The sequence below is a fragment of the Heterodontus francisci genome, chromosome 7, assembly GCF_036365525.1.
Source record: "Heterodontus francisci isolate sHetFra1 chromosome 7, sHetFra1.hap1, whole genome shotgun sequence".
NCBI classification, from domain to species: domain Eukaryota; kingdom Metazoa; phylum Chordata; class Chondrichthyes; order Heterodontiformes; family Heterodontidae; genus Heterodontus; species Heterodontus francisci.
In genome coordinates, this window is record NC_090377.1 from 61,947,059 (window position 1) to 61,970,498 (window position 23,440).

Consider the following 23,440-nt stretch of genomic DNA (forward strand, 5'->3'; position numbering starts at 1 on the left):
GGAAGTTTTGCTACAGCTGTACAGGGCCTTAGTGAGACCACATCTAGAGTACTGTGTACAGTTTTGGTCTCCTTACTTAAGAAAGGATAAAGTTGCATTAGTAGTTCAGAAAAGGTTCACTCAACAGTTTCCTGGGATGAAAGCGTTATCTTATGAGGAACAGCTGAACAGGTTGGGCCTATACTCTTTGGAGTTTAGAAGAATGAGAGCTGATTTTATTGAAACATATAAGATCCTGGGGGGACTTGACAGGGTGGATGCTGGAAGGATGTTTCCCCTTGTGGGAGAGTCCAGAACCAAAGGACACAGTTTAAAAATAATGGGTCTCCCATTTAAAACAGAGATGAGGAGAAATTTTTTTCTTTCAGAGGGTAGATAGTCTGTGGAATTCGCTTCCTCAGATAGAAGTTGAGGCCGGGTCATTGAATATATTCAAGGCTGAATTAAATAGATTCTTGATAGACAAAACAGTCAAGAGTTATGGGAGGAACACAGGAAAGTGGAGTTGAGGCCACATTCAGATCAGCCATGATACTCCATACTTGTGTTGGCACTTCAGAAATTCAAATATACTGTCAAGAAATCAGATTGCTCGAGTGCTGTGAGGCCCGAGATGCCCCTTTGAATACTGGCATCCATGATGACATCAGTTTGAGCTTGAGCTTGACACTACATCATGGTTGGTTCCACAGGTATGCTGACAGAGGTGACCACCTTTTCCATGCTGGAAAGGATGGACTCCAAACTCTGTGCCAAGCTAAAGCTGGACTCCTCCACGATCCTTGACATTGAGCACAGGCCTTCTGGCAGGGTTTCCAGTGCACTAAGTAATTGGGCATATGCACCCATTAGCTTTCTTTTGTAGTTGGTCAATTGAAGTCCTCATCTGAGTCCTCTGCAGCAGAACAAGTGTGGGGCTTCGCTCTTCAGCAAGTTGGCACCTGCATTATCCTTGGTACCAGCCTTGCTTCCTGTGTACTTGTGCCCGGTGTCCCACCATGTGCAGATCCCACCTCTGTCCTATCCGAAAATACATGCAGTATCAGCACTTGAGTTGTGGCTGTAACTGTGAGGTCAAGTGATGATGTGTCTTCATTTTCACTTACTTTTTCCTCTTTCTGTACTGCCTGGGCAAGTTGCAGTTCTTAGGTATCTGAATGGGAAAAGGACAAATGTTGGGTTGTGGTGAGGGAAGAGGAGAAAGTAAGAAGTGCATGCACACACCATCTGCAGCTTGTCAGTCAGAAGAGATTGGGGGCATCAAGGAGAAGTGGGATGAAAAGGTGAGACAGTGATGAAAAGAGGGGGATTAGGTATGCAGATACTCTCAAATCCATTGCTTCAATGCTGCAGTGGCCATGACCTCAGTGATGCCCCTTATCATAATGGCCAGCACTGTTTCTTCCATGGGGGTTAAAATATACAGCCATGCTTCTCCTGCTGCTGTTAATTCTTGCTGCCTCATGTTATGTGGCAGCTTCTCCTGCAAGAAACAGGGAAGTCTGGTAGTAAGTGCATTATGTTTGGGTGCTGTGGCTGTCATGATTGAATAGCTGACAGTATGCAAGCTGTGAGATGTAGATGTAAGGGATGTAATAGTGTTGTGTGTGAGGGTGAGGTTAGGTACGAGTCCTGATTGGTGGAGAGTGTTGGTAAGTGAGTGATAAAGGTGTGGTGAATTGAGCAGTGGAAGAAGCTAGTGGTGCAGTTGGTAGGATTTGAATATGTACTCACTAACCTTGACAATTTATGAGAGATCATTAAATTTCTTACTGCACTGCATCCATGTTCTTGCAGCTGTACTTCTGGCATTGACCTCTGCTGCTTTCTCTTTCCACATCCCTTTGACCATATGTCTGAATGGCCTTCTGCCCCCACTCTTACCCACCCGACCACCCCTCGGATACAGGATATCTCTCCTCCAGTCCTCTTCCACCATAACCTACAGTGCAGCACCCAAAAACCTTGGTGCATGTTCTTTCCCATAGTCAGCCATTGTTGATTTTTCCACAGCAGTTTTCAGACGACTCTCAGCTCTTCCAGCTGCCACAATGCTTTAAGAGCTGCTGGCTGCCTTTAAGTAGTGCTAGGCACTTGCAATATTAGACCCCTCGCTAATGGGGGCAACCAATGAACAGCACCGGGAGCACTGGCTGCATGCAGTAATCATGAATATAGTAGGGTGCATGAATTTGACACGCTGCCTGCATTGCTATCAACAAGCATAGGTTAATCACAAACCGTAATCTATAAAATAAATAGATTATTAGATTGGGACTCATTATTCTATCTATTTGAGCAATTACATTTAAGAAACCCTACTGTAAATATGTAACTATTGTAAGATACCCTATTCATGTATGCATATATACATGGGGTTAGGATTTGGTTAGGATTAGGCATCGCCAAATACCTTGAATGATACAACGACACAGCCTGTGACTACAGCATATCAGTGGCCTACAGTTTGGTTTGGAAGGTATGTCATTACTATTCCACTGAAGTGACATGGCAGCAACACAAGTAGAGGTGTGTTACCTGCATATCTTGATAGTGTGACCATCTATTTTGGTGATACATTTTGGTATAAAGAATGAGAATAAAAACTAAATGGTACAATTTTAAAGAGGGTGCAGGAACAGAGACACCTGAGTGTGTGTGTGGCAGGACAAGTGGAAAAGGTTTTTAATAAAAGCATATGGGATCCATTGGCTTTATTAATAGAGACATAGAGTACAAAAGCAAGGAAGTTATATGAAACCTTTATTTAAAAAACTGGTTAGGCCTCAGTTGAAGTATTGTATTCAATTTTGAAGCCAAACGTTTAGGAAAAAAATGTCAAGACCTTGGAGAGCAGAGAAGGTTAAGAGGAAATTTGATAGGGGTGTTCAAAATTATGTAGGGTTTTGATAGAGTAAATAAGGAGAAAATATTTCCAGTGGCAGAAGAGTCAGTAACCATAGGACACAGATTTAAGGTGACTGTCCAAAGAACCAAACGTGACACGAGGAAACAGTTGTTGTGATCTGCTTGAAAGTGTGTTGGAAGCAGATTGAATAGTAACTTTCAAAAGGGAATTGGATAAGTTCTTGAAGGGAAAACATTTACAGGCCAATGGGAAAGCGTGGAGGAATGAGACTAAGTGGATAGTTCTACCAAAAAGCTGGCACCAGACATGAGGGGCTGAATGGCTATATCATACTATGATTCTATTTTAAGCTCTTTAACCAATACTTGCAGTGCTCTGGAATGGAAAATAGTTGAAAGTATTAAATTACAAACTTGAATAACGTTATGAAAACAATGTTAGCTTTACTGACAGTATCTTGAATATTTAGAAAGCACTGTGATATTTGCATTTGTCAGTCACTTACCCAGAAAAGAGCGATTACCGGTAAAACATGAACAATTGCCTCATTTTGGGAACAGACACTGCAACCCACCAACTTACAAGCACTGAACTGGTATTTTATTCTGTTCATTGCATTTTCAAATTGCCAACTTACTTTTTGTCTTGCAGTAGAGAGTAGATAAAAAGATTTCTGAGAAGAGGTCATAGATGTCTCTGATGACAGCTCCAAGTGATAAAGGGTAGACAGCCTACACAACTAAAGCAAAGAGCCCGAGTCTACAGGGAAGCACACATCTTCAAATAAAGTTCAACATTCAGTCGAACTTTATTTTATTCTTTCCCTCCTCCAGTATCTTGATGTATCCATTCACTAACTCTCTAAGCAGCTTGTATCTCCTAAGAGTAAAGTGAAAACTTTTATTTCCCTGAAGATGACTTTCTTTTCAAAAGCTGTACTTTCTGCTGGCCCCATAAGAATAAGAAATAAATGGCTTACTTAAGTGGATATACTACTTCTACCAAAAAAAATCATGTCTGGCCTTGAAAGATTTCGAAGTAGTTTTTCCAATACAAAATCAATCAGGAAAATATTGTTAGTCAATCTATGATCCTAGTCAATAAGTAGATTCAACTGGATCTGGTGCATTACATCATGAGCCACATTTGAGAAGTCAGTACATACACATGTAGTTTAAGACATTCTAAATGAAAGCATTTGTTACAGTTTGGTTGTCCACTGAGTAAATGCATTGCATGGTGTATTAATGGGGCAAAGAGTCCAAGAGGTTTAACCAAGGAGCTCATCTCAGCTGGTGAGACAATACCATTCAGCATCCCTGGGCTGGGGAGAGTAATAATTGGCTGGGCCTATTATTTGCAATCGCTTTACAGTGATTTCTGCTGGATGTGAGTAACTGCAGCAAGACTTAATAGTTTAATAAATCAATAAATAGGTTTACATATGAATGACTGGTTGGACTGAATTTTCTGTGCCCACCGTCGATGTTGGCGGCGGGGGAGAAAACGGCCGCCCGCTGCAGAGCCGCTGCAATCTTCTGTGCAGCGGCTCAATTAAATAGCCAGGGCGAGCACACCCTCACGCCGATCACATGAAGAGGGCTGGCTTCCCATCCTCAGCAATGGCGTCAGCTGCCTGTGCACAGGCGCTGACGTCATTTTTAAACGGCTGTCAGCCCTACTGGGAAGTTTAAATATTTAAAAGGTACAGTAAATTTTTTTAAATGAAGACATTTCTTCTACCCCTCTCCCACACCAATAGCAATAAAATTATTTGCCCTTTCCTTCTTCCAAAACACTTACCTTGTCCATCTGACCTTCCCCTGCAAACTGCACAAACATTAACCTCCAACCCTTCCCACCATCTCCTACACCCATGACGTTACTTTGACCCCATTTTCCACCCACCCCCCCCCCACCAACTGATAAAATTACCTCCTCCCCCCTCACCACCAGCATGGTGCCTCGTTTCCCAGGATGAGGATCCGAAGGCAAAGGGTGTGCCGGCCACCAGGCTGAAGATCACGGCAGGAGATTAGGCGGTGGGAGTATTATTAATTAATTTCAATTTATTTAAATATTCAAATAGGGGTCCTGTTGCCTCATGGCAGGGGGCTGCCACAAGCCCTCGCTGCCATCGGTAATATCGGGCTGGGTCCTCCTGGAGTCTGGGTACATGGTGGCCCTCTCCCAGAGGCATCTTCAGGCCCCCGCCTGCCACGGACCCCAATGCCTGGTGGAGAACAAAATCCAGCCCGTCATGTCTGGTACTTGAAAAAACACTTTTTTCACATTTTGCTCGAGCAGATACCAAAAAAGACAATTGATCATTTACTGGCCATCAAATCACAACTAGAACCCGCAAAACATAATAAATATGAATCTTCAAGCATTACTTTCTCTCGTTAGTCCTCTACTCATTAGCTTAAAAGTTAATTTCTATTTAATTTTGTTTGCCAGCTATGTCATAATTTATGGTCTAAACACTGCCTTAAATAAATATCTGTCAGATATGAAGAATTTTTCCTGGAGCAAAATCTGTAATTTAAAATCAATGTCACCACCACACAGGCATAGCCTGATTTCAAAATTAGTATTAACTTTTTACTTTTCTTTATATACAAGTTGATGTTGTGACTTCTGTCAGATGAATCCTAACCATGAAATTTTAATTACTGTAAGAGGGGACAGAATCTACTTAGCTGCAAAACTCTCACATGTTATAGATTATTTTCTACCTGACATCAAACAATATTTGTTTATGATACCCATAATAATATTGACAATGAAGTTGCAAAGTTAACGCTCATGAATCCGATTTTGGGAGCATGCCTAAGAAGACAATTAAAACTCAAACATGTATAACTGAAGACATTTGTTGTGAATTTCCTTGGGAATTTTCCCAAGTGGCTGTCATAATTTCAGTGGAGAATGGCAGAAACCCCAGGTAAGACACATAAATGAGGTTTCTGCCAAAGTTATGGTGGCTGATCAGGAGAACCGCCCAAGGAAATTCTTGGCATTAAAAATTTGGAAAAATGGAATTTGGTGAGTTTACTTGAATTATAAGTAGCACAACTTGTATACAACATGGTGCTTGTTCTGTTATTACATAGGAAATAGAAACAGTCCAGATTGTCTTAGCTGCAGTGGCAAAATAAAATTATTACATTTCAGAGACTGACAGAACACAATGATAATCATAAATAAATATTTCTTTCAGGTTTCAGAACAACAGATTCTTTTCATTTCACTACCATCTGAATGTAATGATATAGAGAAGTCTAAGAAGTATATGGTTCACTGACACTGATCGAACTAGTTCTTTCTTACCTTTGGTGCTGAAGTCATCCACAAGAATAACCTCTTTAATGAGATGAGCAGGTGATCTGTTGAAGATGCTGTGAACTGACCTCAGAAGTGTAGACCACACTTCATCCACGAAGCACATGATGATGCTGGTTGTTGGTAGGTTGTTGTGAACTACCTGATCAGAACACCTGGAACAAACACATCCCCAGGGGTATAAAGTTTAAACAGCCAAGAGTCATGGCATGTGCAGTGTTGTTTAGATGTAAATATATACTACCCATTCTTGATTCCTGTCTACATCCATCAACTTCCTTCAAATGAAAAGAGAGAACTGAATCTGTTTTATACAATAGGCAGCTACTCTGCAACATAAATCAGGATCTATGTAATCTCCTGAACTAGTATCAATCACCTGAAGGGTTTGGAGAGCAATTTTCCAGTTTTTGTTTTGGTCTCTCCCAGGAGATTATACTACTCCAGACATGTACAAAGAAGAAAATTACAGCACAGGAACAGGCCCTTCGGCCCTCCAAGCCTGCGCCGATCCAGATCCTCTATCTAAACCTGTCACCTATTTTCTAATGATCTGTATCTCTTTGCTTCCTGCCCATTCATGTATCTGTCTAGATACATGTTAAAAGACGCTATCGTGCCCGCGTCTACCACCTCCGCTGGCAACGCGTTCCAGGCACCCACCACCCTCTGCGTAAAGAACTTTCCACGCATATCCCCCCTAAACTTTTCCCCTCTCACTTTGAACTCGTGACCCCTCGTAATTGAATCCCCCACTCTGGGAAAAAGCTTCTTGCTATCCACCCTGTCTATACCTCTCATGATTTTGTACACCTCAATCAGGTCCCCCCTCAACCTCCGTCTTTCTAATGAAAATAATCCTAATCTACTCAACCTCTCTTCATAGCTAGCACCCTCCATACCGGGCAACATCCTGGTGAACCTCCTCTGCACCCTCTCCAAAGCATCTACATCCTTTTGGTAATGTGGCGACCAGAACTGCACGCAGTATTCCAAATGTGGCCGAACCAAAGTCTTATACAACTGTAACATGACCTGCCAACTCTTGTACTCAATACCCCGTCCGATGAAGGAAAGCATGCCGTATGCCTTCTTGACCACTCTATTGACCTGCGTTGCCACCTTCAGGGAACAATGGACCTGAACACCCAAATCTCTCTGTACATCAATTTTCCCCAGGACTTTTCCATTTATTGTATAGTTCACTCTTGGAGGGAGTGTCTGTATAGTGATGCATAGGACATTATAATTATACAGGAGGAGCTAGGTGGACCAGTGAGTCTTTTGCTGTGTGCCATTTATGTAGGTTTGTAAACTCAACATATACAATCTTGATTCCCATTACAATGTAATAGCTGAATCTTCATTTCCTCCATGCCCATCAATGAAACAATGAAAACCTTTTAGTTTTAGTTTAGTTTAGAGATACAACACTGAAACAGGCCCTTCGGCCCACCACGTCTGTGCCGTCCATCAACCACCCATTTATACTAATCCTACACTAATTCCATATTCCTACCACATTCCCACCTGTCCCTATATTCCCCTACCACCTACCTACACTAGGGGCAATCTATAATGGCCAACTACCTATCAACCTGCAAGTCTTTGGCATGTGGGAGGAAACCAGAGCACCCGGAGGAAACCCACGCAGACACAGGGAGAACTTGCAAACTCCACACAGGCAGTACCCAGAATTGAACCCGGGTCGCTGGAGCTGTGAGGCTGCGGTGCTAACCACTGCGCCACTGTGCCACCCTAATTTTTTCAAGATGTAGTTTTTCTTATCTGTTGCAAGTTTAACCATCAGTTACAATTAATTCCATCTTTTACTCCCTTTCATCCATTTCCATTCGGTGCCGCATAGTTAGCTCAGGTGTCAAATAACCAAATTAGGTCTCCACCACTGTTAAAACTTCTTCCAAGAAACCTTCGCTTTTACATCAAGCAGATTTTTCCTCGCCACAACATTTAACTCTACATAAAGTCCATCTGTCCAAGACTAAGACCACTCCTATCTGAAGATGTTTTAAAACCTCTCTTGTACTCCTAAACAGAATAAAAGTAAAAGTTCATCACCTCCCAGCTCAACCACAACTTATTTCTTCTTTACATCCTTTCCTTCCTGTCCCTCTCGATTTTAGCAATACGAATAAAGATTATTACTGAATTCAAAGGTATTCTGTAACTCGTTCTTTCCCAGGACTTCAAAATAAGCTATGGAATAACCCTAGCATCCATTATACAGTAATAACATACTTCAAAGGGAATACTTACTAATAACTCAGAGCAACAATTAATTGCTGTGGGGAATTTACCTAGAGCCTTATGTTTTTTAGTTAGTTATCCTACTGTTGCTAATCGTCTTAAATTGAAGACATTTAGGAGTTCTCTATATAACTGAGAGCATATTTTCCCTATTACCAGAATGCAGATTCCCTTTTACAAACAAAATCTCTTCTGTTCAACCACTGGTAACAATCTATACATATGAAGTTTCTAAATTCAAAAGCTTTGTGTGTTAATAGTCACTTTTCTTCTGTATTTTAAACAGGAGCCAGTGACACATGACTAGTGGACAACAGGCTATGAACAAACAGTAATTAGCTGTCCAAAGCAGTAAGTGACCACTCCAGTCAAAATCATAACTTCCTTTTTCATGGTTGAAAAAGGAGCCCAGACAGTTATTTTACCCCTGGACTCAGATTTGAATACAAATCAAAAACAAATTGCATTTATATAGCACTTTATAATAGCACTATGTCACAGTACTGCATTTAAGAAGAAAGGTTTCTGCCAGCTATTGAGAATCTATATGAAATGAGCTTGGACAATTTTAATCCAGTTCCTATTTTAAATACCTGTAATTCTGCACTGCTTTGAATTGGTAACCTCAGAGATGCCAGAAGGGTTTTTTTTAAAGCTAGTGTACAAACAATTAGAGCATGAACACTTCACAAGATTATATTCAATTCCTTTGCCACATTAATGAAAGGGTTAATATGTTTTGTTTTAGTTTACGCTTCCATGTAAATAAAAGAAAAATAAATTGCATAGAAAATCATTTTACTCAGTATAATTTCAAGGTCAATGAAACTGGTTTGCAATATGAAAAAATTCTCAGGAGCATTGTGGCATGATGGTTGAGACATGTTGCTGGAGCAAAGTATTGGGGGCTTTCTCTTTACTCATAACCTATGCTGCAACAAACTGTAGAATACTTGATATTGCCACTAGCTACTGTATCCATGTCATTTCCTAAAATTGGCAGCCCTCCCTTGATGAGTACATAAATTCACATAGGAGAAATTAGGTTTTGCAGGAGTGTATTTAGAAGTAATTTAGTCAAGTGGTTCCCTTTAAGTACTAAATATACTGCATGCACCAACATTCATGGCAAACGGGACCAGCAAGTCCTGGAGATTATTAATTCATCTGCAACGAAACATGTTCCCACAAACAGAGAGAAATGTACCAGGTGGCACACCCTTAACATAATGAAGTAGTATTTTACCCACTTGGAAAACACTTCTTTCCAGGTGTATAACAAGCTCCAAGTCAATCTCCTGTCCAATTTTGAACATCATGTGATAGAAAAGCAATAAGCAGTCTCAATGTATTGTCAATTTTCATTAATGCTAAACAATTTTCTGCAACGTAAACGGGAACTAAAATATGTTTGAAGATATAAACAGTAGTTTCACCCACCTACAGGTCAGATATTGTTGACTAATGCTGCTTAGACTTCTTACACATAATCAGTACAATGTGCTCTGGAACTAAACACCAATTGCACTCTTGCTCGTATTTTTAGCTGGACATGTTACTATGAGGTGACGATTTAGCGGACTTACTCTTTTAGAAGAAAACTAGTGTTCCCAGATCATGATTAAGCTTCTCCTTAACAATGCTTAGCTTTTCCTTTCTACTTTTTCTGTAAGTCTTTTCTCATGTCTGTACTGTATAAAAATACAAAAGGATGAAAATAATTACCCAAAAACCCAACGCACATAAGAAATAAAACACAAGTATTCTAGGGTATAACAAACTACCCTACTGCTCTTTAGAGACATTTAAACTAAAAAGAGTTTTTCCACTGATCATTAATAAATTAAGAGCAAATAAAAACTGAATATGCTAGAAATAGTCAATAGGTCAGACAGCATCCATGGAGAGAGAAACAGTTAACATTTCAGGCCGATCGCCTTATGTCAGAACTAAAAAAAGTTAGAGATGCAACAGGTTTTAAGCAAGTACAGAGACAGTGAAAGTGGCCGGGGTTGCGAGGGGGGGGTGGGGGGTGGTGGAAGTGGGGGGGAGAATCGTCTGTGGTAAGGTGGAAAGCAGGAGGCATTAAATGACAAAAGGGATGATGGTGTAAGGAAAAAGATGGCAATGGGAAAGATAAAGAAACAAAAGATGGGTCTTGAGGAGATGTAAATGGAAATTGTAGAATGATTAACAGCTGCCATCTGCAGGAAAGAAATGGGAGCAGTGGTTATGATTTGAAATGGTTGAACTCAATGTTAAGTTCGGAACTCTGTGAAGTGCCAAATCGAATGATGAGGTGCAGTTCCTCGAGCTTAAACTGAGATTCTTTAGAACAGCGTAGGAGGCCAAGGACAGCTAGGTCAGAGCGGGGCGAAGAATTAAAATGTCAGGCAACTGGAAGCTCAGGGTCACACTTGTGGGCTGAACAAGAGGTGTTTTGCAAAATGGTCACCCAATCTGCACTTGGTCTTTCCAATGTAGAGGAAATTGCACCATGAGCAGTGAATACAGTGTACTAAATTGAAATAAGTACAACTAAGTTGCTGTATCACCTGGAAGGAGTGTTTGGACCTGTGGGAAGGGAGGAGGTAAAAGGGCAGGTGTTACATCTCTGGCACTTGCAGGGGAAGATGCCATGGATGATTGAGGAGTGGATCAGATTGCTGCAGAAGGAATGATCCCTTCAGAATGCTGAAAGGGGAGGGGATGATGTATTTGGTGGTGGCAGGAAATGATCCACAAAGTGGAATCCGGCAGGGGGTGGAATGAGAGGACAAGGGGAGCCCGATCATGGGTCTGGGAGGGAGGAGAAGGGGTCAGAGCAGAAGTGCAGAAAATGGGACAGACACGGTCAAAGGCCCTGTCAATCAGAGTGGAGGGGAATCCTTGGTTGAGCAAAAAGGAAGACCTATCAGGAGCATTGGTATAGAAGGTGGCATTGTCAGATATGAAACAACAGAGACAGAGAGACTGAGGCAATAGAATAGAGTCCTTACAGGAAGCAGGGTGGGAGGAAGTTTATTCAAGGTAGCTGTAGGCTTATGGTCGATATTGGGCAATAGCCTATCCCCAGAAATAGAGATACAGAAGTCGGGGAAGAGAAGAGTTGGAGAAGGACCATGTAAAGATGAGGGAAAAGTGGAAATTAGAAGCAAAGTTGAATGAAATTTTCTAGATTGAGACAAGAGCAGAAAACGGCATTACTGCAGTCATCAATGCACTAGGAAAAGAGGTGAGAGAGGGAACTGAGTAGGTCTGGAACAAAGAATGTTATATTCTCCATTTTCCATGAAAAGACAGGCATGGCTAGGATCCATACAGGTTCCCACAGCAACACCTTTGACTTGGAGTGAATGAGTTGTAGGAGAAGTTGTTTAATGTGAGAGCAAGTTCAGTCAGGCAGAGGGTCTAAGTGATCCTGATGGGGTATGGAGCTGTAGAGGGATTGGCTGCCACAGTGGAAAGGAGATGATTAGGGCCAGGAAACTGTTAAAGTGGCAGAATCCATCGGAAGCACCCCATATGTAGATGGGAAGAGAAATCGAGATTGGATCTAAATCAACAGCTTCATTGTCAGCTATGATGATTGAACCAGAAGCATTAATATCTACATTATGCACGAATATCTGTAATTTCAGCTCCATGGGGCATTTTTTACAATGCAAGTAGGACAATACACAATCTCCTGATCACCTCATTTCTTGGAATATAAGCTAGCAATATAGCAAGAGCACAATACAGCAGAGTCAGATGACAATAAAAGTGACTGCTGTGAGTCTTTACAAAGACTGAGTAAAGCCAGTGAATAGTTCACAGCGTACAGCATACATCTTTGGACTGCTTGGGGTAGATTGTGGGTATGCGAAGGCAGGAGCAGCTGGTTTGCATTTGAAAAGCCAACATGAAAATATACTTCCTTGTTGGGAACAGGCAAGACTGATGAGCAGAGAAATGCAGAAAGTATGTTGAAAATACATACACAGCCAGACGAGGGAGGTAGGATATACTGGAGGGAAAAGACGGAATTTCTGAGGAGTAAGATAGAGAAACTCTCTCTTGATGCAGAGGAAGCTTAACCCAGGGTAGGGAACAAGCCTTCAAGCAGGAGCCTAAGCTGGGGAATAGTAATACAGTAGTAACTTTTATTAATGTAATTCATTCCATATTGTTGATATTTTTAAATTAGGGTTAAATTAAGTAGATCGCCCAGATTACGACTGACACTCAAAGGCCGAGGTTAGTATTAAATTTTCTTACATTCTGCATATTAAGATATAGCAGTAAATCACTGAAAACATTGTCTATATTTTGCTTCTGCAGGGCATTGTCCTTCATACTAATACACATAACTGTTTCTCAAGAACTGATATTTTTATTCAGATCTGAAAGACTGAAACATTAAAAAAAGACTAATTTCTTGAATTGAAAATATCATGAAAAGAAAAAGCCATTTAGTGTGATGATTGGGTAGAAATTTGGCTGCTGTCGCTGTCTGACATAAATCATGATTAAAAACAAAAAGACAGAAAATTATGGAAATACACAACAGGTCAGTCAGTACCTGTGAATATGCAAGTCTCTTTCTCAGAATCTAAACCTCAAATTTGAATTGGCCATACACTGAGGGGTTAAGAAATGCACACATCTTCCTTATCAAAAACGCACTGAATAAGGGCAGTAAAGGGAAAAGAACTGGGGCTTCAGTGCTCTCTCAATTCTGTCAGTAACAATGAGAAATAGGTGGGGGCCAAAGATAGATTCTTGGAGGACACCGGAGGCAACAGCGCAGGAGCAGGAAGTTACAAGTGCTTCTCTGGCTACAATTAGATAGATAAGAATGGAATCAGGTGAGAGCAGTGCCACCCAGCTGGATGACAGTGGAGAGGCATTGGAGGAGAATGGTATGGTAAACCATGCCAAAGGCTGCAGACAACTTGGGAAGGACGAGAGGGATAGTTTTCCTTTGTCACAGACATAGGATGTAATTTGTGACTAAGAGCTGTTTCGGTTCTGTAGCAGGGGTGGATACCTGGCGGGATTCAAACATGGAGTTCTGGGGAAAATGGGAACAGATTTGGAAGGCGACAACACGTTCAAGGACTTTGGAGAGGAAAGGGAGGTTGGAGATGGGGCAGTAATTTGCAAGGGTGGTGGGGTCAAGGGTTAGTTTTTTAAGGAGATGGGTAATGATGGCAGATTTAAAGGAGAGAGGGTCCAGATCTGAAGAGGGAGCACCATTTACAATATCGGCTAACATGGGACCAGGAGGGGAAGTTGGAGTGATCAGCAGTTTAGTGGGAATAGGATCAAGGGAACAGGAGGTGGGTCTCATGAACAAGATGAGTACAGAGAGGGCATGAGGGAAGACAGGAGAGAAAGTAGAGAAAGATGAAAGTTCAGGGCTAGGGCAGTGGGGAGCTTTAAAGGAAGTTTGGCCAGGTGGGCTATTGGAAGGGAGAGTCACGGCAGTGGCAGCTGAATGGATGGTCTCGATCTTGGTGACAAAGATGTCCATGTGTTCCTCACACTTATTGTTGAAGGTGAGGGTGCAGAAGACAGGGGAGAGGAGTTTAAGAATACAGTTTGCAGTAGAGAAAAGAAGCTGGGGATTATCCTTGCATTCCAAGATTATCCTGGAATAGCAACAAAAATATATAAATCCCAGTTTTGAAATTTTCAATTGACCTAGCCTCAACAGCTTTTTCACATTTCCACAACCTTTTGCAAAACATTTATAGCACAACAGGCCATTCAATCCACTAGGTCCATTGTCCAAACAAGCTTCCCTTCTTCATTTAACACATCAACATATCTTATTCCTTTATCCCTTATGTGTTTATCAAGCTTTTCTTTAAATGCATCTATGATATTCGCCTCAAATACTCCTTTTAGTTGTGCATTCCACATTCTGACCACTCTCTTGGTAAAGAAACTTCTCATGAATTGCCTATTGGATTGATTAATGACCAACTTATATAAATAGCCCCTAGGTCTGGTCTTCAGCACAGGTAAAACAACTTCTCTGTCTATCCTATCAAATCCTTTCACAATCTTAAAGACTTCTATCAGGTCACCCCTCTGTGTTATCTTTACTAGAGAAAAGAGCCTCAGCCTGTTCAATCTTTCTTGATACTAGAATTGAGGTAATAGCTATCATTCTACTAAATCTTATTTGCACCTTCTCCAGTGCCTCTGTATCCTATTTATAACACGGAGACCAGAAACGTTCACAGTACTCCAAGTGTGGTCTAACCAAGGTTATATACAAGTTTAACATAACTTATCTGTTTTTCAATTCTATCCCTCTAGAAATGAACCCCAGTGCTTTGATGGCTTTTTCTTTTTAAAAAAACAGCCTTATTAAGCTATGTCACTACTATTAATGATTTGTGTATCGTTACCTCCAAGATCCCTTGTTTTGTTACCTCTTTCAGACACTTATTTTCCGATGAGTATGTGGACTCCTTATTCTTACTATCAAAATTGACTACCTCACAGTTAGCTATTATGAAGTTCATTTACCAATTACATGCCCATTCTACAAGTTAGGTGCAGTTCTCCTCTGTACAAACTACACCTTCAACTTGGTGCCATCCACAAACTACCTCTGATTCTCAAGTTAAAATTGTTTACATAAATGGTGAACAACTGATCCCAGCACCAATCCTTGTGGAACACCTCTTCCCTCCTTTTGCCAGTCTGATTAACTATATTTAACCCTGACTCTCTGTTTTCTATTTTGTAGCCAACTTACTATCCATTCTGCTACTGATTCCACATGTTCTCACTTTGGGGTAGATGGTGGCATAGCGGTAACGCCACTAAACTAGTAATCAAGAGGCTGAGCCTAATGCCCTGGGACAGGGGTTCAAATCCCACCACAGCAGAAGGTGGAATTTAAACTCAGTTAATAAAAAAATCTGGAATTAAAAGCTAGTGTCAGTAATGAGCCATGAAACTATTGTCGATTGTAAAAACCCATCTGGTTCACTAACATCCTTTAGGGAAGGAAATCTGCTGTCCTTACCTGGACAGGCCTACATGTGACTCCAGACCCACAACATCGTGGTTGACTCTTAACTGCCCTCTGAAATGGCCTAGCAAGTCACTCAGTTGCATCAAACTGCTACAAAGTCAATCAGGAATGAAACCGGGCAGACCACCCGGCATCCGACCTAGGCACCGGAAACGACAAAGGCAAACCAAGCCCCGTCGACCCTGCAAAGTCCTCCATACTAACATCTGGTGGCTTGGGCCAAAGTTGGCAGAGCTGTCCCACAGACTAGTCAAGCAGCAGCCTGACATGGTCATACTCACCGAATCATACCTTACAATGTCCCAGACACTGCCATCACCATCCTCACCGGCAGGACAGACCCAGCAGAGGTGGCGGCACAGTGGTAGACAGTTGGGAGGGTGTTGCTTTAGGAGTCCTCAACATCAACTCCGGACCCCATAAACTCTCATGGCATCAGGTCAAACATGGGCAAGGAAACCTGATTACTACCTACTGCACCACCCCCCCACCCCCTCAGCTGATGAATCAGTACTCCTCCATGTTGAACACCACTTGGAGGAAGCACATGGGGTTGCAAGTCGCAAAATGTACTTTGGGTGGGGGACCTCAATGTCCATCGCCAAGAGTGGCTCGGTAGCACCATTACTGACCTTGCTGGTCGAGTCCTAAAGGGCATTGCTGCAACACTGGGTATGCGGCAGGTGGTGAGGGAACCAACAAGAGGGAAAAACATACTTGACTTCGTCCTCACCAATCTGCCTGTCGCAGATGCATCTGTCCATGTCATTTTGGTCGAAGTGACCACTGCACAGTCCTTGTGGAGACTAAGTCCCGTCTTCACACTGAGGATACCCTCCATCTTGTTGTGTGGCACTATCAAAGTGGCAACGCAGGTGGATAAGGTAGTCAAGAAAGCATACAGCATGCTTGCCTTCATCGGTTGGGGCACAGAGTATAAAAAATTGGCAAGTCATGTTGCAGCTGTACAGAACCTTAGTTAGGCCACACTTAGAATATTGCGTGCAATGCTGGTCGCCACACTACCAGAAGGACGTGGAGGCCCCGAAGAGGGTACAGAGGAGGTTTACCAGGATGTTGCCTGGTCTGGAAGGCATTAGCTATGAGGAGAGGTTGGAAAAACTCGGATTGTTTTCACTGGAACGACAGAGGTGGAGGGGCGACATGATAGAGGTTTACAAAGTTATGAGCGGCATGGACAGAGTGGATAGTCAGAAGCTTTTTCCCAGGGTGAAAGAGTCAGTTACTAGGGCACATAGGTTTAAGGTGCGAGGGGCAAAGTTTAGAGGGGATGTGCGAGGCAAGTTTTTTTTACACAGAGGGTGGTGAGTGCCTGGAACTTGCTGCCAGGGGAGGTGGTGGAAGCAGATACAATAGCAACATTTAAGAGACATCTTGACAAATACATGAATAGGAAGGGAATAGAGGGATATGGACCCCGGAAGTGCAGAAGGTGTTAGTTTAGGCAGGCATCAAGATCGGCGCAGGCTTGGAGGGCCGAATGGCCTGTTCCTGTGCTGTACTGTTCTTTGTTCTCAATGATGGGGGAGCCCAGCATATCAGTGCAAAAGATAAGTCTGAAGCATTTGCAACAATCTTCAGTCAGACGTGCCGAGTAGATGACCTATCTCGGCCTCCTCCTGAAGTCCCCAGCATCACAAATGCCAGTCTTCAGCCAATTCGACTCACTCCACGTGATATCAAGAAACGGCTGAAGGCAGTGGATACCGTAAATGCTTTGGGCCCTAACAACATTCCGGCAACAGTACTGAAGGCTTGTTCTCCAGAACTTGCCGCACACCTAGCCAAGCTATTCCAGTACAGATATGACACTGGCACCTTCTCGGCAATGTGGAAAATTGCCCAGGTATGTCCTGTACACAAAAAACAGGATAAATCCAACCCAGCCAATTACCGCCCCATCAGTTTACTCTTGATCATCACTAAAGTAATGGAAGGTGTCGTCGACAGTGCTATCAAGCAGCACTTGCTTAGCAATAACCTGCTCAGTGACGCTCAGTTGGGGTTCCACCATGGCCACTCAGCTCCTGACCTCATTATGGCCTTTGTTCAAACATGGACAAAAGAGTTGAACTCCAGAGGTCAGTTGAGAGTGACCGCTCGACATCAAGACAGCATTTGACTGAGTACGGCATCAAGGAGCCCTAGAAAAACTGGAGTCATTCGGAATCAGGGTGAAAACTCTCCACTGGTTGGAGTCATACCCAGCACAAAGGAAGATGGTTGTGGTTGTTGGAGGTCAATCATCTCAGCTCCGGGACATCACTGCAGAGTTCCTCAGGGTAGTGTCCTCGGCCCAACCATCTTCAGCTGCTTCCTCAATGACCTTCCTTCTATCATAAGGTCTGAAGTGGGGATGTTCGCTGATGACCGCGTCACGTTCAGCACCATTGGCGACTCCTCAGATACCGAAGCAGTCACTGTCCATATGCAACAAGACATGGACAACATCCAGCCTTGGGCTGCTAAATGGCAAGTAACATTCACGCCACACAAGTGTCAGGCAATGACTATCTCAAGTAAGAGAGAATCTTACCATCTCCCCTTGACATTCAATAGCTTTTCGATCGCTGACTCCCCCACTATCAACATCCTGTGGGTTACTATTGACCAGAAACTGAACTGGACTAGCCATATAAATACCATGGTTTCAAGAGCAGGTCAGAGGCTAGGAATCCTGCGGTGAGTAACTCACCTCCTGACTCCTCAAAGCCTGTCTTCCATCTACAAGGCACAAGTCAGGAGTGTGATGGAATACTCTCCACTTGCCTGGATGGGTGCAGCTCCAACAACACTCAAGAAGCTCGACACCATCCAGGACAAAGCAGCCTGCTTGATTGGCATCCCATCTACAAACATTCACTTCCTCCACCACTGAAGCACAGTGGCAGCAGTGTGTACCATATACAAGATGCACTGCAGCAACGCACCAAGGCTCCAAAGACAGCACCTTCCAAACACACAACCTCTCCCACCTAGAAGGACAAGGGCAGCAGACGCATGGGAACACCACCACCTGCAAGTTCCCCTCCAAGCCACACACCATCCTGACTTGGAACTATATTGCTGTTCCTTCACTGTCGCTGGGTCAAAATCCTGAAACTCCCTTCCTAGCAGCAATGTGGGTGTACCCACCCCCATGGACTGTGACGGTTCAAGAAGGCAGCTCAACACCACCTTCTCAAGGGCACTTAGGGATGGGCAATAAATGCTGTCCTAGCCAGCAACGTTTGCATCCCATGAATGAATTTTTTTTAAATGGCTTAGGAAGTCATTCAGTTGTCAAGGGCAATTAGGGATGGGCAACAAATGCTGGCCTTGTCAGTGATGCGCACATCCAATGAAAGAATAAAAAGTCATAAGTCTATTATGCCTTTTGGAAAACCAAATATATTATGTCTGCTACATTACCCTTATCTACTCTTTCTGTTCCGTGAATAAATACTTCCTATCATCAACCCTGAATGGCCTAACTTTAATTTTAATTTTGTACCCCCTTGTTCTGCACTTCCCACCAGAGTAAACAGTTTCTGTCTATCTAAATCATTTAAAATATCTCAATTAGGCCACCCCTTAATCTTCCATATTCACGGGAATACAAGCCTAAGTAACCTGTCCCCATATCCTTTTAGCTCTGGTATAATTCTGTTAAATCTGTGCTCCACTCCCTCCAAGGCCAATATATATTTTCTAAGGGACTGTGCAACAAGGGCAGTTCTTCCAGTCACACTGGGTAACAACGAAACAGAATTTGCTGTCAAAATAATGGCGAGGCTAATGGTGTTCACTGTTATTTATGCAAATGGCATACTTCAAGCAAGGGGCTGAGGAGTGGTTAAATTCAAATATCCAAAAGTTGTATCACAGTTGTATCATTCCACTGTTAGCTTCGCTAAAACACTGCCTCACTGTCTAATTCACCATTGAAACACATCGACTGCCGTGAAATTGCTTTATTTGTGCAGTAGAAACAAACTAACTGGCCACAGAAAGTTAAGTCTTGTCCATTACAGTCTAACTATCATTTTAATAACATGATCCATGTTAATTACTGCCAAACAACCTCTCTGGTATTGAAATGAACTAGTACAAGCGTGGAGTCTCGTGGTTTCAGATTTAAATTGTTGGCGATACTAAAAATGTAAAATTTTATGTCTTCTCTTTTTTCTTTTCTGTCTCTTCTCTCTCTCAATCTAATCTTTCTTTCCTTTTCTTTATTTCTTTTCTGTACCTGATTTGACATTGAATTCACCCATTCCAATTTACACTTCCTTCTCAGGCCTTGCAGTTAATTTCACAATCCTTCAATCTGACTGATAAGCAGTTGCTTATCCTGTTCACTCAGGTCCCAGATGTTCTGTTTTACTCTGTGCTGTTATCAGCTTGCACTTTAGCAACTTGCCATGCAAAAAATTTATAACCATTGCAATGCAATGGCACGTCTAACAAATGGCAGATGGTATTCAATGACATGCTACAGCAAATTATGGACCATTACATTGTATACCATCCAGTGGAGTCATATGGTATACTAGTAGACTTTGGCAGAAGCAATACCCAGCCTCACCATGAAGCCCACCCCTACATTAGATTAGATGTGTTGGATGGACTGACCTCTTTTTACTGTCCTACCGTCATATTTACCATGTGATAAATGTAGTTATTCTAGGCACAGTAGATATCACTATGTTTTTGCAATTTACATCATCAGGATAAAAAAATGTATGTTCTTTTTGGAGAAAAATCTGTGCTCACGTGAAAATTGTGCTAAATTGAATACTGCACCCATTTTGTTAATACTCTCCTAGTCCGGTTCAATTCTCAGCAAGTCAGGCCCATACAAGCAAAGGCATTGTCTGCACTGAATTGAAATGGATTGTTACCAGTATGGCTGTTAAACTTTGTTCCAATTCAATGATTTATATTCCAGTCATAAAACTGCTGTAACTGCATTAGTCCCACCTATCGAATACAAAATATATTTGATGCATACCCATGTTGATGTTTAGATATAAATTAATGGTATACTGTGGATATAATCTGTGGAGATGTTAGTTTTGAGTTGCAGATCCATTAAAATAAAAATAGTCATGGTCCAGGCAATATCCAAATGTGGGGGAGATTCCTTTTCACTTTTAAGCAGGATATTGTGACCTACTGCTGACTTTACTATTTGTTGGTTTGCTTATGATTTATGTATCTAATTTACTTCCACAATATTTTACAAATGTAGCAAGAAATATGTTAGAAAATTATATTATGGAGAATGTAAACCAAACTGCAGTATTTGAAATGGTAATCAAAAACAATGTAAATTTTAATTATTGCTTTCAATAGTAAAGTAATTACTCTATATTACAGCAGACTGAATTACTATTAGAAAATACTTCTACTGTATGAATTCCCCCTCACCATCTCAAACTGAGTTTGCATGCAGAAATGTTCTAACAAAAATTGCAATGGGGACAATACAAATCTGAGGAAAAAAAGCCTGGATTTGCAATAGGTTAATGTAAATCTAGGGTTATTTAGCATTTAGATAATGATAGTTACAGCAACTGGATTCTAGAAATAAAGGAATAAGTAACAAACTAATGTGTGTGATATAGACTATGAGCGACATACTTATCATAATATATTATATAAATTACCATAGAAACAACTGAGATTATAGAAAATTATCCACTAATAGACAGTGCTTTTCTACTAATGGCAATCTCACCCTTCAGGTCTGGTATCCGGGATAGCCCTGTCCAGTGGGATCATGTTACTGAGATATACGTTGAAATGTCCCTCATTCCACTTTTCCTTTGCTAATTTTTCATGTTCCTTTGGCACAACTGCTCGCTGCCCAAATTGACCGATGGCTTTCGCATCTCGAGGAGATATAGTTATGTCAATCGACAAAACTTTGTGCACCCCTACAATAGTATCTAAATTAATAACTGGATGATTTAAAATATTGCCACCTCTCTGTACTTCATTTGTTTCATTGATTTTAGGAGTTATGTCTTTCGAAAAATCTTTTTCCTCAATGGCGTGTGTCTGGTTTTTAGCTTTTAAATTGTTTATTGCTGTTTTGTTCGTTTCAAGGTTAATCTGTGCATTTGTAGCATTGGCTAAAACTAACGTTTTAAGTTCAGATTGCTTTAACACAGCCTTTATGTCAGTAATATTGACAGGTTCATTTTTTGTTCCATTCCAAACTTTAGCACCAATAGACGTTTTGCTATGGGATTGTTTTACTGTGTTATTGACCACTGCAGCCTCAATATTTGGATCGATTGCTTTGACAGACGTATTAACCTTGGTCCATTCTTCCAGCGCTGCTTTTTCAGAGTTCGCTGCCGCTTTATCTGGTGAGGGGGCTGGGAAAAGCTGTGCATCCTTCAGCCGGGTGGCAGGGGCGGCCTCTCCCGTGCGGTTGCCATCGGGCTTTTCCTCCGCTGCTTTCATGCTTTGCTGCCAGCTTTCCTTGGCCAACCTGTCCCGCTCGGGCTGTAGCTGCGACTCTTGTCCAGCAGGAGCCACTGGCTCGGCCGTGACATTTGCCCCTGTGAGGGGCTGAAGGGGCTTGCGGGAACTGGGCCTCTGAACCTCCGGCACCTTCCCCAGCATTAGGGCGGGGTGAGAAGCGGTGACTACCTGCCTGGCACGGAGCCGCCCTGCGGGTGTCCAGGAGCCCCCGCCGGCACCATGGTCTCGCGGCTCGGGGGCTGTTAGCTGGTCTTTCAGCCGCTTGTTCCAGAATGTTCCAGGGGGCGGGGGAAAGCTCCGGCCGTTGGACGGGGAGCGCGTGTTTGCTCCAACGCGATGTTTCGCCGACTTTCCCTCAATTTGCCACCTGTTCGCCGCCAACCTGCCAGCAGCGGCGGCGGGGTCTCCGGCCAGGGCGGAGCGGTTTCCATGGAGAGGCCGTCGCCCCGCGTCCCCCGCCCCGAACCCGGCCAACCTGCCGGGGTCACCGGCCCTTTTCCTGAACATTTTGTGCAACTCCTGGTCTTGCAGCACCTTCGTCCTCACCCGCTCCAGACGCAGGAACTCCTCTTTGGAAACTTTACTGTTGATCTCGGTGAAGGAAAACCGCAGCGCTGCCATGTCAAAGATCAGCCAAATAATCGAGGCGGCAAAAATAATCGCCAGGATTCTGCCGCTGCCTCGAAACAATTTTCTCATTTTATTAATCATTTATTGCTTTGACGTTAAAGGGGCTGACTCCCTGTTCTGGTCCTTCCACACATTCAGTGTTAGGAAAGTTGTGCAGATGCTTCCCTCCCTCCTCACACTCAGCGCTCGTCTGCCTGCCTGCGTGGCATTTCTACAACTGGCTTTCCCAGGAGCCAGCGATCCAGATGTGCAGCGCAGTGATAATTTGCAAAATGTGCAATAACACCTTCAAATCGAATAAATATTTGCCATAGGCCGCTGCTTTTACCACTTCAATCTTAAAGCGGATGTTCCTACAATACACTGTTCCTCCCTTTAAGGCGCGCCACGGAAAGGTCCACGTGTCAAAGATAACATTAAATCCTTGTTGGGAACACAGACGATCTTCAATGAAACTCAGCTGTAGAATCGATCCAAACTTGGTGCTTAATTGGAGTGATCTTATTCGTTCCCTCTGATACCAGTTACTCAGTTTAAACCTGGATGTGAAAAGGATGTTTCCCCTTGTGGGAGAATCTGGGACTAGGGGTCACTTTAAAAATAAGGGGTCGCGCATTTAAGACAGATGAGAATTTTTTTCTCTCAGAGGGTCGTGAGTCTTGGGAATTCTCTTCCTCAAAAGGCGGTGGAAGCAGAGTCTTTGAATATTTTTAAGGCAGAGGTAGATAGATTCTTGATAAGCATAAGCATGGGGGAGGGGGGTTGGGGAAGGTTATCGAGGGTAGGTGGAA

General features: G+C 42.6%; 1 protein-coding gene across 1 annotated transcript in view; it reads right to left on the reverse strand.

Annotated features, from left to right (window-relative positions):
• LOC137371715 (polypeptide N-acetylgalactosaminyltransferase 5) overlaps positions 1 to 23,071 on the reverse strand; it is an 88,404-nt gene extending 65,333 nt beyond the window's left edge. The window contains exons 1-2 of the mRNA XM_068034538.1: positions 21,265 to 23,071; positions 6,203 to 6,369 (exon numbers count right to left, since the gene is read on the reverse strand). Coding sequence (XP_067890639.1) covers positions 6,203 to 6,369; positions 21,265 to 22,730 — 1,633 coding nt within the window. The 5' untranslated portion in view covers positions 22,731 to 23,071. The remainder of the gene's footprint in view (positions 1 to 6,202; positions 6,370 to 21,264) is intronic.
• Positions 23,072 to 23,440: the final 369 nt, after the last annotated feature.